The sequence below is a fragment of the Hyperoodon ampullatus genome (assembly GCF_949752795.1).
Source record: "Hyperoodon ampullatus genome assembly, chromosome: 13".
NCBI classification, from domain to species: Eukaryota; Metazoa; Chordata; class Mammalia; order Artiodactyla; family Ziphiidae; genus Hyperoodon; species Hyperoodon ampullatus.
The window spans coordinates 21,995,180-22,009,475 of record NC_136926.1 but is presented as its reverse complement, the minus strand read 5'-3'; the positions used below and the strand labels follow the sequence as shown (position 1 = coordinate 22,009,475).

The 14,296-nt window shown below is 53.8% G+C and overlaps 1 protein-coding gene across 2 annotated transcripts in view; it reads left to right on the top strand.

The window, feature by feature from the left end:
- Positions 1-271: 271 nt before the first annotated feature.
- The window catches only part of MN1 (MN1 proto-oncogene, transcriptional regulator), a gene marked incomplete at both ends in the record, with an annotated part of 43,065 nt that continues 29,040 nt past the window's right edge, over positions 272-14,296 (top strand). Inside the window, 2 exons of one of the 2 annotated variants that reach the window (XM_079717677.1) lie at positions 272-4,016; positions 4,652-4,764. In XM_079717677.1, coding sequence (XP_079573803.1) covers positions 272-4,016; positions 4,652-4,662 — 3,756 coding nt within the window. Of the gene's footprint in view, positions 4,017-4,651; positions 4,765-14,296 lie in introns of those variants that run through there. The other variant, XM_079717676.1, reaches the window with a different exon arrangement.

Genomic DNA, 14,296 nt, shown 5'->3' with positions numbered 1-14,296 from the left:
TCCCCGGGCATGGGCCCCCCAACACGGCTCCTGGAGGCCCCGCGGCGCCGCAAGATGTGAGAGGCCCGCGTCGGGCAGAGCGAGAGCTTCGGGAGAGGAGCTGATAACCCCCAGCCTTCACAAGCCAGGGGAGGTGGCGGTGCGCGCTGCGCCCCCGCGCTGCTGAGCGTCCCGGAGCGCCCAACCCAGGGCCGGAACGAGTAGCTGGCCGGAGGCGCGCCGCGGAGAGCAGGCTGTCATGCCCTATTGATCTCCCCGCCCCCCGCCAAGTATGTTTGGGCTGGACCAATTCGAGCCCCAGATCAACAGCAGGAACGCTGGCCAGGGCGAGAGGAACTTTAACGAGGCCGGACTAAGCATGAACGCCCACTTTAAGGCCCCGGCTTTCCACGCGGGGGGACCCCCTGGCCCCGTGGACCCTGCCATGAGCGGGCTGGGCGAATCCCCGATCTTGGGCATGAACATGGAGCCTTACGGCTTTCACGCGCGCGGCCACTCGGAGTTGCACGCGGGGGGGCTGCAGGCGCAGCCGGTGCACGGATTCTTTGGAGGCCAACAGCCGCACCACGGCCACCCGGGAGGCCACCACCCCCACCAGCATCACCCCCACTTCGGGGGCAACTTCGGCGGGTCGGATCCTGGGGCCTCGTGCCTGCACGGGGGTCGTCTGCTCGGCTACGGCGGCGCGGCCGGCGGCCTGGGCAGCCAGCCGCCCTTCGCCGAGGGTTATGATCACCTGGCGGAGAGCCAGGGGCCGGAGAGCTTCGGTCCGCAGCGACCTGGGAACCTCCCAGACTTCCACAGTTCGGGCGCCTCAGGCCACGCCGTGCCTGCCCCATGCTTGCCGCTGGACCAGAGCCCTAACCGAGCCGCCTCCTTCCATGGCCTGCCCGCCTCCAGTGGCTCCGATTCCCACAGTCTGGAGCCCCGGAGGGTGGCGAACCAAGGAGCCGTCGACTCGCTGGAATACAATTACCCGGGCGAGCCGCCCTCGGGACATTTCGACATGTTTTCCCCCTCTGATTCTGAGGGGCAGCTGCCTCATTATGCAGCGGGTCGTCAGGTTCCCGGGGGCTCTTTCCCGGGTGCCTCGGCCATGCCTAGAGCTGCAGGCATGGTGGGCTTGTCCAAAATGCACGCCCAGCAGCAGCAGCAGCAGCAGCACGGAGTGTTCTTCGAGAGGTTCGGCGGGACCCGCAAGATGCCCGTGGGTCTGGAGCCTGCTGTAGGCTCCAGGCACCCGTTAATGCAGCCTCCCCAGCAGGCCCCGCCGCCGCCTCCGCAGCAACCCCCGCAGCAGCCGCCGCCGCCGCCTCCGCAGCAGCAACAGCCGCCGCCGCCGCCGCCTGGGCTTCTGGTCCGGCAAAATTCGTGTCCGCCTGCGCTCCCGCGTCCCCAGCAGGGCGAGGCGGGCACGCCCAGCGGCGGCTTGCAGGACGGGGGCCCCATGCTGCCCAGCCAACACGCGCAGTTCGAGTACCCCATCCATCGGCTGGAGAACCGGAGCATGCACCCTTATTCTGAGCCTGTATTCAACATGCAGCACCCTCCTCCGCAGCAGACGCCCAACCAGCGGCTGCAGCATTTCGACGCACCCCCCTACATGAATGTGGCCAAGAGGCCGCGCTTTGACTTCCCGGGCAGCGCGGGAGTGGATCGCTGCGCTTCGTGGAACGGCAGCATGCACAACGGCGCTCTGGACAACCACCTCTCGCCCTCCGCCTATTCCGGCCTACCCGGCGAGTTCACGCCGCCTGTGCCCGACAGCTTCCCCTCGGGGCCACCCCTGCAGCATCCGGCCCCAGACCACCAGTCCCTGCAGCAGCAGCAGCAGCAGCAGCAACAGCAGCAGCAGCAACAGCAGCAGCAACAGCAGCAGCAACGCCAAAACGCGGCCCTCATGATCAAGCAGATGGCGTCGCGGAATCAGCAGCAGCGGCTGCGCCAGCCCAACCTGGCCCAGCTAGGCCACCCCGGGGACGTGGGCCAGGGCGGCCTGGTGCACAGCGGCCCAGTGGGCGGCTTGGCCCAGCCGAACTTTGAGCGCGAAAGCGGCGGCGCGAGCGCGGGCGCCGGGCGCCTGGGCACGTTCGAGCAGCAGGCTCAGCACTTGGCGCAGGAGAGTGCATGGTTCCCAGGTCCGCACCCGCCGCCGGGTGACTTGCTGCCCCGCAGGATGGGAGGTTCAGGCCTGCCCGCTGACTGCGGCCCGCACGACCCCGGACTGGCGCCGCCCCCTCCGCCCGGTGGCTCGGGGGTGCTGTTCCGGGGCTCTCTGCAGGAGCCGCTGAGGATGCCCGGAGAGGGCCACGTGCCCGCGCTGCCCTCCCCTGGCCTGCAGTTCGGGGGCAGCCTGGCCAGCCTGGGGCAGCTGCAGTCGCCCGGGGCTGGGGTGGGGCTGCCCAGCGCTCCCTCCGAGCGCCGGCCCCAGCCGCCCGATTTCACAGCGCCCACGCTCGGGGGCCAGCCTGGCTTCCCGTTCGGCGCAGCGAACCGGCAGGCCACGCCGCACAGCGGCCCAGGCGTGAACTCGCCCCCGAGCGCGGGCGGGGGCGGCGGCAGCACGGGCGGCGGCGGCGGCGGGGGCGCATACCCGCCGCAGCCTGATTTCCAGCCCAGCCAGCGCACCTCGGCCAGTAAGCTGGGCGCGCTCTCGCTGGGCTCCTTCAACAAGCCCAGCTCCAAGGACAACCTGTTCGGCCAGAGTTGCCTGGCTGCACTCTCCACCGCCTGCCAGAACATGATCGCCAGCCTCGGGGCCCCCAACCTCAACGTTACCTTCAACAAGAAGAACCCGCCCGAGGGCAAGAGGAAACTGAGCCAGAACGAGACCGACGGCGCGGCCATGGCCAGCAACCCGGGCTCGGATTACTTCCCAGGAGGGACTGCTCCTGGGGCCCCAGGGCCCGGAGGCCAGTCGGGGACCAGTAGCAGCGGCTCCAAAGCCTCTGGGCCGCCCAATCCGCCCGCCCAGGGAGATGGCACCAGCCTCTCCCCCAACTACACCCTGGAATCAACATCGGGGAACGACGGCAAGCCGGTTCCCGGGGGCGGCGGCCGGGGACGGGGTCGCAGAAAAAGGGACAGTGGTCACGTGAGCCCCGGGACCTTCTTCGACAAGTACTCGGCAGCGCCGGACAGCGGGGGCGCGCCTGGAGTGAGCCCAGGGCAACAGCAGGCGCCAGGCGCAGCCGTCGGGGGAAGCTCCACAGGCGAGGCGCGCGGGGCGCCTACGCCTCATGAGAAGGCGCTCACGTCGCCTTCGTGGGGGAAGGGGGCCGAGCTGCTCCTGGGGGACCAGCCGGACCTCATGGCGTCCCTGGACGGTGGGGCAAAGTCGGACGGTAGTTCCCCACACGCGGGCGAGTTCGCCTCGGACGAGGTGAGCACGAGCTACGCCAACGAGGACGAGGTGTCATCCAGCTCCGACAACCCCCCAGCCCTGGCCAAAGCGAGTAGGAGCCCTCTGGTGACAGGCTCGCCCAAACTCCCTCCCCGCGGGTTGGGCGCCGGGGAACATGGACCGAAGGCGCCCCCAGCCCCACTTGGCCTGGGCATCTTGTCTACCTCTACCTCCACCCCCGACAGCTACGGCGGCGGGGGCACGGGCCATCCCGGCACGCCGGGCCTGGAGCAGGTCCGGACCCCAACGAGCAGCAGCGGTGCACCGCCGCCTGACGAGATCCACCCCCTGGAGATCCTCCAGGCACAGATCCAGCTGCAGAGGCAGCAGTTCAGCATCTCTGAGGACCAGCCCCTGGGGCTCAAGGGTGGCAAGAAGGGTGAGTGTGCCGTGGGGGCTTCTGGTGCGCAGAATGGTGACAGCGAGCTGGGCAGCTGCTGCTCCGAGGCCGTCAAGAGCGCCATGAGCACCATCGATCTGGACTCGCTGATGGCAGAGCACAGCGCCACCTGGTACCTGCCGGCCGACAAGGCTTTGGTGGACGGCGCAGACGAGGACAAGACGCTGGCACCCTGGGAGAAGGCCAAACCCCAGAACCCCAACAGCAAAGAAGGTATATGCACTCATTCCCTGTTCCCTTCTCACCTGGTGGATACCCGGCCCACCCCCATTGCAGGCCTTAGCTTCTGCCTTGAAGGCTCCATGAAAGGGGAGGGTCCCTTGGGGTCAGGAGGGTGCAGGGCCTTCCTTATGCCCAGCTCAGAGCTGGGTACCCTTCCTTTGGTTACACCTAGGGCTCTGTGGGCAGACCCCTTCCCTCCCCCCAGGTGCTGCCAGGTAGATTCTGGTTCCAGAGGGTGGTAACAACTTAGGTGGCAGCCCTTTGGGGATTATTGTAGAGCCCCACCCCCTCAAGTTTTAGCTGAGTTACTGGGTGCCCAGAGCACTAGGCCCCTTCCCTTTCACACTCAGACCCCCTCCTCACCTGCAACATTCAGGCTCGTTCCACTTTTCAGGAGTTACGTGCCACCCCGCCCCCCCTTCCTGGCAGGACACCTGGGAAGTTGTGTTAATGCCTCCCCACCTTTTCCTAGTCAGCCAACCTACAGCTTGAGTTCCCTTCTGTGTGCCAGCATCTTTGGGGAAAAAAAGTTACCAGTTCTGGTGTCTGCAGCATCATTCAGAGGCAACGCCTAATTTGACCTTTGTTCCTAATGAATAACTGTTTTGTCTCTTCTTAACTATTAGAGTTTCATTGAAAAACTGGAGACCTGTCGGGATGGTAGGAGGCAGGCAGTCTTCAGAGTGCACCTCCTTGACACTTGATGGGGGGGCCGGGGCTGGAGTGGGGTCTACTTGGCAGAGACCAGACCAATCGGCCAGGGCATCATTTGTGTATGGGGATATGGATATATATTCTTAAGACACAAAGGACCCGCGTTTGTCAATATCTCGCCTGGCTTTGGTGACAGATGTCCGGTCCCAGTTCTCCTTTGCATTCTAAGCACTCTTTCCCCACCAGGCCTGGAGGCCTTTAAGGAGGGTGGGGTGGGGGTCAGTAAATGGACCACCGTTGCCGTTAAAATAATAATAGTTTTTTTTTTAACCTAAACACGACTGGGCTGCGGTAGCTATCCATTTTATTTTTTAATGGGGCCTTTTTACGTAACATCATTTCCTACCTCACCCCCCCACCCCCCCACAATTCCTACCTTTTTCTTTTAAATACTCACTGAATTTCCTTGGTTTCACCAGGCTGAATATTACCATGGAGTCAGTAGCTGGCGATTTAACCGTGTCTTAAAAAAATACATCCCCCATCCTCGACTTCTCTTAAGGTTCTTTTCCTCTGCCTTAGTTTTCCTAGTCCACATCCTGCATCTTGCCATCTCTTGACCCAGGGTTTAAGGTGATGGTAGGTTTTAGGAGAAGGGGATGAGGGCGGGAGGAGGAGGAGGAGAAGTGCGGCAGGAGTTGGGTGGCTCAGAACTCTGGGCTTTCAAGCCTGCCTGTCCCGGGTAGCTTTCCCGCTTGGGTTTTCTAATTCATGAATGCGGCCTTGCTGCTTTTCTCTTTGTTCGCCTACTGCCCAGCCCGGGACGCCGCTCTCTCATTTGAAGCTGGGTGTTTAGCATGCACAGCAGACGCTGCGGCCAGCATCAGCATTCTCCAGGCTTCTCCCAGGCAAGGCCATAAATTGGTTAGTTTGGGACCCTCCGCTGCCTCTCTCTTTTTCCCCCCCCCTCCTTTTTAAAATGGAGTTGGACCCAGCATCCTGTTTGCTCTGCCCCCCTTCTCTTGTATTTTCTTGTACACAACATCTCGGGCCTGCCGATCAATAACTGGTTAGCACAAATCCCAGCCCCTGTCACTTCTACCTGGCTTGGTCTGGCTGCCCCTCCCCCTCCCCCTTCTCCCACCCCCCCCGCCCCCACAGTAATTAAGACCACATTGGCCAAAATGGGGTGAGAAGAGTTAAAAAGAAAAAAAAACCCCACGATTTAGAGAATTAATAAAGAAAAACCAGTAGCGCTTTGCCTGCAAGTCTTTTGAAGAGCCTTAGGTGCAGAGGAATTGGGTGGTTTTAACGAGATTTTTTTTAAGGTGTTGCACTGTTCCCTTCCCAGTCTGACTAATGTCCTCTGCAGAAAAAAAAATGCAGACTGTGAATGAAGAAATGTCATTAAAGAAATGTTTTGTTTTGTTTGTTTCATTATCACAGTCAGACGAAGGAAAAGATTTTTTTGGAAACAGATGCTAGTCACTTTGGGGTTGATTTCCCCTGTATACTAAACTCAGGCCTCCCCTGCATACGGGAGACGGAAACTTCCTCCAGGGACCCGCGTCGGGGCTGGCCGCGTTAGAAGCCTCGGTAGGGACACCCACTTGACCTCCTTTGTTTTCCACTCTGTGATGTGGGAAGGACAGTTTCCTAGATAAAGCCCCGAATTGAGGTCACTTGCAGCTTCTACAGCCTTGGGGCTGCTAGTTAAGGCTTTATAAGGTATCTGCATGTGATTCCTGCTCCCTTACTGGTAGTAAATAAGGATGATTAAACTTTTCATTATGATAACACCCTGCAGCTCCATCTGCACATGTTGTATAAATAGGTAAACAGAGCCTTCAACGGGCCCCCGAGTGCCCTGGCTGAAAATCAGAGTGAAGTGCACCACTTTGAAATAGAGTTGAGAAGAAAAGAATTGAAAGGAAAGCGTCCTGCTTTTCCATAAACACATGCCCAGGGTCCCATCAGCCATGAAGCAGCTTTGAATATACCTTTCCCAGGTTCCAGCCCCAGCGAGCACTTTCTTTGACCGCCTGCCCCCCGCCTTTCAGGCAAAGCCCAATTTTGTAATGATGTTTTATTTTGTCACGCCATAAAACACGCTAGTACTAATGTGATTAAATATTAACACTGTTTCTGAAATTCTTCGCTCCGATGACAAAATACTAGTCAGTCTTTAACAGAATGATCGTGCTCAGGTTGGAGAGAACGAATAAGTCTTTAGAACTGCACAAGCTGTGTAGCCACTGGGACGTGCCCGGATTGTCTTATGGGGTTTAGATGTCCTTTGGAGGGGAGGGAACTCTACTGGCAAGTAACACTTCTCACAAAGTCTAGGCCAGAATCACATGTGATGATGATTTTTTTTTTTAACCAGGAAAGTAAGCCTCTCCAAATTATGCTTCCTCTGACTTCTTAACCCGCCAAACAACTCATATCATAAAACTCTATGTCTCATCATGAGATTCTGTTTGCACAAAGGTGAGGTGGGGGAAGGGTGAGGTTGTGCAAAGGGGAAAAAAAAAAACAACAAAAAAACCAGCCTGAGTTTGGGTCTATTCAGATATCTATTAAATCAGTGAGGATCACATAAATTTGAAATTAGTTTGCAAAATCATCCACCTATCTTTGTAATGGCTGTGTAGCTATGGAGGAATTTCAAAACAGAGAAGGAGAAATAATGATACTTTGTAGATAAAGGATATTAAGCCTAAAAAAGTATGTCCCCCACACTCCCCCAGCCCCTTACAATTTTCAAAACTTGAATTAACTGTATTCCCGTAATAAGTTTACCATTGCCAAACTTCTATTCCGTTGGTTGTTCTCTATCTTGAAATCTGGAGATGTCTAGAAACGCTCTTTAACACAGTGAAAAGGGAGAGGTCTCTGTATACACTTTTGCATGCAATTCTGCCCTTTTTGGAGGTATGATATTTTTACAGTGATGCGGGAGAAATTTTTGGAATTTCATGCTTCTCTCAGTGTTCCAGTCGGAGCACAGTAAGCAGTGCTAAGAAATACTAGTCAGGCAGGATTTGAACATTGAATTTCCTTAGACATGGGGCAGGCTTGGGTTAAGAGCGGGAGGGCTCCTAGTGCTGTTTTTCTGAGTCATTTCCCTCACTCCTTACACCGTGGAGAGAATTTTTAAGGCTCCCTCAAAGTGGTTTTGGGAAGGCACGGAGCCTCGCACTCCTGTTTCCCCCCAAAATCACCCAGCACGGGTTGCATGCCTTCATGTGACTTTTGCAGCATCCGGAAGATGTAACCCAAAACTTCGCAGGTGTTAATCAGGGGTAATGTAAACAGATAGGAGCCCCCTTTGTGCAGCTGACGGTCTGGGTCTGCCTGCTCCCTGGCTGGTCTGGGACATACTGCTACTCTTCTTTGGTGCTTGTTCAATATTTCATGGTTGTAATAAACCAGTCTTCTTTGCCCGCATCCTGACATAAAATCCCCACCTAGCACACATCTGCAATTATACATTTCTACTAAATATTAATAAAGGACAAGGATTTCTAAGGCCCTGAAGCTTATTGGTGTTGAACTTATGGTTTCTGCCTCTGGATTTTTCTGGCTGTTTTGATTTTAAATAGCCTCTGCCTTCTTATATGTAATATATACTTACATATTCTCCTATATATATATATATATATATATATATATATATATATATATACACAATATTTGTAGATTGGAAGGCATTTTCTCAGGATTGCTTTCTTTAGCTTTCTTAATTTAAATCTAAATTCATTTAGATTTCTTGTGAGGCCCCTTCAGACCAGAAGTAAGAGACTGTTGCAATGTGCTTCTATTTTATTGAGATTTCTAGGAAAGGAGTGAGGGTTGGTTAATCTAATTTCTCTTTCTAGAAATGAAATTCTGTGATTCCTGATATGATTTTGTTTGCCTGACAGAGGTATTTAAATTTCCCCCAAAAATCTTAATAGGTCCTGAAAATATGGCTGCCCTTGCCAAGAAGTTACTTGATACTCTCTGCTGATATAAAATATACATCTTTAATAAACAGTCCAGGAGGACCAGGTGAAATTAGAGGAGGGAAATTCTTCCCACTCTGGAAGGGCAAACTTGAGTGTATCCTTGGGATTTCACAGGATCTCCTGAACTCACACTATGCTGGAAGCTTTAGCAAAATCACCTTTCTGTCCACTTGAGTGACAATAACCTTGGGTCGTGTTCTTTGCCCAGGGAGTGATATGCTTTGCCGAAAGCATTTAGGAGATAAATATTTCTAGTTAGGAATACTGTATTTGCCTCGGTTTGGTTAATTTTAGAGATTAAAAGTCGATAGCTTTATGTAATAGGATCAAATGTCCCGGGAGTGTGTAAGGGCAAGTAGGCCTCCCAAGCACACTGCAGTATAAAAACACCAAACCTCTTGTGCCAGAGGGGACCTGAATCTATGGGGGGGGGTCCCCTGTAACTAGTGGGTGCACCTTATATTCTTCCCTCGATGCCCCTCTGCTTGTTCCACCCAAGTCTTCAGTCTGGAAGGGCTGGAATAATCCAGCTTCATCGTTTTGACTCAAGTCAGATTTTGACTTGCCCAGCGATGTGTTTGTTTTAGGATGATGTCTATTTTTAGGCGTGTCTTGGGTGGACAGATTTGAGTGTGGGTTTTGATTGCTAGTGGCGGACATGTTGATACATACATGAGTGCATGATTGAGAAGAGAGACATTTGGGGAAAAATTTTCAAGTTTCCTTGCCTTCTGGTACACCCTGGGGCCCAGCAAAGTGGTCTGGGGGCTGGCTTGAAAGGGTGTGGCTGAGGTGCGATGTCCGGTCTGGGTCTATCTGCAGCCCACAGGAGGAGAGCAGGGCCCATGCAATTCAGCGTGGGAAGGAGCCCCCCCCACCAAACCCCCCACCCCACCCCAGTGTACGCACATATACATATGCATGGCCAAGTGTATTTCCATCAAATCATCCAGCTACTCCTTTAGTTTACCATTAATCTGCTTTCTGAAAGCAGAGTTGGGGGGCTTGCGGTGGCAGGGAGAGAAACTAAAGCTTCAGTCTCTTTGGCCTTAGCTGACAGGTTCTGATTCTGTAAAGGACTGAATGAGCGCAAGTCCTAAAAATAGAGGAGGATTTTGAAGATCCTAATTATGAAATCTCGGCCTCCCGGGCCTCCTGGGCTGGGGTGACTTTGATCTGGAGTATTTCAGTAGCAGACGTACGTCGCCCCTTGCTGAGTTTTGCGCGTGGAGGTGTCTCTCTGTCTGAGTTCAGCTAACACCACTCTCCAGCCGGGAGAGGAATCTTTGAATCGGTGCCCACCCACCCCTCCCCCACGCCCCCTCCCAGTTGTGGGAAGCGGGCGCTGCTTCTCATTTATGGAAATTCCTCTCCTTTATTGTAATCTTTTGGTACCAACGACTTGGCGGAGAGGACGGTGGGCTTTTGAATTAGTCACAGCTTTGCCTTCAGGGACCCTCTGTGTCCTGGTGCACAACAGCTCAGCCGATGGTCTCCTCAGCTCATGAATGGGACCGGAAGGAAGAGATGGTTCTGGGACCCTGGCACATCACGTTTTGCTGGACGGGTCGCCCAGTGCCGAGGCGGCCCTGATCATTTTCTGCCGTCTTCCAGTGACACGACAACACACATCCACACGCAGCCTCACGGGGCCATCAGTGACTTTAGGGTGTGGGTAAGAAGCTACCCCATGGATGTGCACTTCAGGGGCCCAGAACCCCCAACTTATTTTGTGACCGGGATGGAAAGGCAGAGTTAAGTTTAATATACTCGAATGAGGAGGGGCGTTTGAGAGCCATCATTCTCACGGGGGGTAATTATTGCAGGACTCCGAGGCCTGCTTTGTTTGCTGGCTTGCATTTTAATCAGCGGCCTCTGAGGTTTGGGAAGCAAGTGGAGGGTCTGCTCCCAACCTGATGTTTGCCCAGAAAGGACATGGGGTGCAGAGTGGCGGAGAGGCTTCCCAGCATCATGAAATCCAAGGGGCTCTTTCTGGGCCCTGATAGCTTCAAGTTTTGGCCCCGCAAGGCCACTTCAAACTGGCATCCCTGATACCTACTACTGGGGGGTCCATCATAGCCCCAGCATCCCAAATTCTCATTTTCCTTCTTGGCTGAGAAAGCTGGTAGGTTTTCATCACCTCCGCATCCTCGCCAAGCAGGATCAGAGGGAGAACTTTATAGTGGTCGTGTGCTGATCCTTTCACAATTTATGCATCATCATAAGGACCCAAATGCCCTTTAAACATAACGGCAATTGAATTTAAACAGTTTGGAGGTCTTAGCACATTCATGATAACAAATTGGCTCTCTGAATGTCCCAGAAGGAACATCTTATGTGGAATAGACTTTTCTCCAAAGAGGGGGAACCTCCAATAAACATCCCAACACAAACTCACATGGTAGGGGGAAAGCAGGTTTTTACGTTCTGAGCATTAAAGCTCAGGGGTCCAGCGAACTCAGCTCGTCCCACTTCCTCTGTAGCTGGTAGGATGGATTGTGTGACCCAAAGGCTCTGTCTTCTTCCTGTCTTTGACATCTCTGTGGAAGATCTTGGACCCTTCATGGAACGATTGGCCCTGGGATTCTGATTCTTGGGTGAGATCTCTGATTTTCTGGGTCTCAGTATGACTTACCTCTGCTAGTGTTCAGTTTAAGTGAATCAGGTGTGTTGGAAAATGATTTAGGAAAACAAGGAGACCTTTCTGTGAAGGCATCTTTGGGGCCCACTGACGCGGATGGTCTTTGGAAAGTTGGAGGGAACCGGCTCTTGTTTTTATCCTGCACGTGTCAAAACCCCCCTCCAGGGTGACTCAGAAACAGACGACATTGTCATGCCTTCAGAGGAGATGCGGACTAACTTGGGTGCTGAGACCCTTCTGGGCCTTACCCCACCCTGCTCCCTCTTCCAGCAGACCATCTTGTGAGAACTAAGTGGCCCAGAGATGCAATCTGAGGACTTAAAATAAGTTTTCCCTTCTAATTGCTGATGATAATTTAAAGAGTGTTTGGACACGAAGGTTTCATTTGCTCTCAGAGCTTGGGTCAACACTTTCACTGGAATGGGGTGGGCTTGGGCCTTTCTGACACAGCTGGCTTTGCCTGGTATGACTGGAGGAATCTGTCTGCCCCCAGTTTGAGAGCCCCATTGGTGGTGCTCCTGGTTGTATTTGGGAGCTCCTGCAATGAGAGGAGAGACACACACACACACACACATGCACACGCACTTGTACACAACACACACACACACACACCCTGCCCCCTGTTCATCCAATCATCGAGGGCAGGGTGAGATGTGGAAAGGATATGACCCTTTAAAGTTACCATGAAGCAGTGTTTTTCAGATGCCCTTGGATCTGGGAACACAAGTATCGTCGAGTGATTGGCAACGACCACCAGGAATAAAATACTTCTGAGGGACCATCTTATGATCAGAGAAGGGCTGGGGAAGTCGGCAGAAAACATAGCCTGCTTTGAAATCCCCAGAGCTCAGCCTTCCAGAGAAAGCCAGGCTTGGTTGAGAGTTCACTGGGAAGTAAGCGGGTTCTACCCTGACCGCATGGGCTGTTGGAAAAGTCCTTGAAATTCAAGGGCCTGAGTCCTGATGTGGACACTCTGTCCTTTCCTCTGAGCCGGAAGGCAGAGAGAGAAACAGCCCCAGTTAGGAAGACTGGATGGAGATGGGGGTGCAGTTTATTTTCTCCAGGGGCGGGGGCAGGTGATCAAGGGATAGATGGAGAGGGGAGAAGTGTGTCTCTATGAGTCGAAATGTTATTTACCGACACGGGGTTTAGGAGTGGAAAATAATTTGTAAGTGTGGAAGTCATTTATAGTAACACCTCCCGGGCGAGGCTGGGAGTGAGGGAATTGCTTGGGGGCTGGTGTTGGCCATCATAAAGGACAGAAAGTTCTTGGCTCAGCTCTCCCTGCTGGGCCTGGGGCTTCCACGTGACCACAGATGTATGGGGGAAATAGATGTGGGGAACCCAGCCTGGGGCGGATGACCACGTCATGGGTCTCTTAGCAGTCAGAGCCCCTTTCTGTGTAGTTGGTGGCCAAGCTAGCCATGCGGGGCCGGGGCGTGGGGATGAAGACCCAGATGGGCCCTGGGTGGATCGAGCCTCGTAATGTGGCTGTGGCTAACTCTTCCTGCAGAGAAGCTGGTCCCACGAGGCCTGCTGCGGAAGCATCGAGTTTCACAGATGCACCCAGATCTTTCCATAAAAGAGGGACGATGGGGGTGGGAAAAATGAGTGACCTTTTCCCTGATGACCCCGTAAAGTGACCACTGATGCTTCTCTCCCAGCACTGAGCCTCTTTAGGGATAATCTTGCCTATTACAGAACTTGCAGGCAGGTCCCACTGTCTTAAAACGCAAGCAGTGCCCTCCCACACAATACATACATTTTTTTCCATTTTCTGAATGGTAGGCAAAAAGGGAAGGCAAGTAAATGACAAATTCAGCAAGAAGAAGATTTCCCTGACTCGAGATAAGCCAAGTGTGGAAAGGAGCTGGATGAATTAGAGGTTCACTTTCCTCCCCTTCAGGGGACCCACGGTCCAGCCATCAGCAGGCCTAATTGGCTCAAAGCAAATTGACCATTTTCATCTCCTGCGATGTAACTTTTGGTGGTTGTTTAGTATTTGAGGGAAGGGAGGCTGTGGACCAAAATTTGGCTTTTTTAAACAGGAGCAATTTCACGATCCTTATGCCGTGACTATTTCTAAATTGTCTGGGCATAAAGCTCTGGATGCCTTTTGCCGGTTTCTGCTTGTGCATGCAGGCATGCGCACCCCTACTCGAGTATACACATGAGCGCGCACACACACACATGAACACACACAGGCCTGAGAAGTCTTAATAAGAAACGAAAAAATAAATTAATTTTTTCCCCAAGAAGCAGCTCATGCAAAGTTTTGGCCCTGTTCAGTTTTAAGTAGAAGCTTATTGATCTCCGTGTGGTCAATTTTTGCCGAATTTGTAATCCTGTTAGGCCTCCAGGAGAGGCGTGATTAATTTACTTGTACATTTCACTATTTGGGGTCAGTTTAGTTAATAAGCATTTATTTTGTGCTCAGTGTGTGTGAAGCATTTTGCCGGGATTAGAACTGTGTGTGTGTATGTGTGTGTGTGTGACTGTGTGCACTAATGGGCCCCCTTGGCCGTCACGGAATAAAGGCCCCCAGTTGAGGTTCCCACCACTTCCTCAGGACAGGAAGGGAGGGCGAGGCCCCTCCAAGCATCACTTGTCTGGGAGGAGGGAGGAAAAGCCCAATCCAACAAACTCAGCCCCCCAGAACCTTGGAGACGGCCAAAGAACATCCATCGGCTTCCTTCTGGTGTCTTGGTCCCCGGAAAGTTTTCAAGCATTAATTCTTAATTGACTGGGAGCTGAGCACAGACGAAGAGTAAAGAATCTTAAACCTCTCTGGGGCAGCTTCCATGCTGCTCCTTGACAAACGGTGGTGCTGGGTGTTTGTGTGTGTGTGTGTGTGTGTGTGTGTGCGCGCGCGCGTGCGCGCACGCGCAAGCGTAACTTTTAAGGAAATGCGTGATTTGACTTTCAAAGAAGGAAGAAAAAGTATGCGTAAGTCTCGAAAGCTGGGA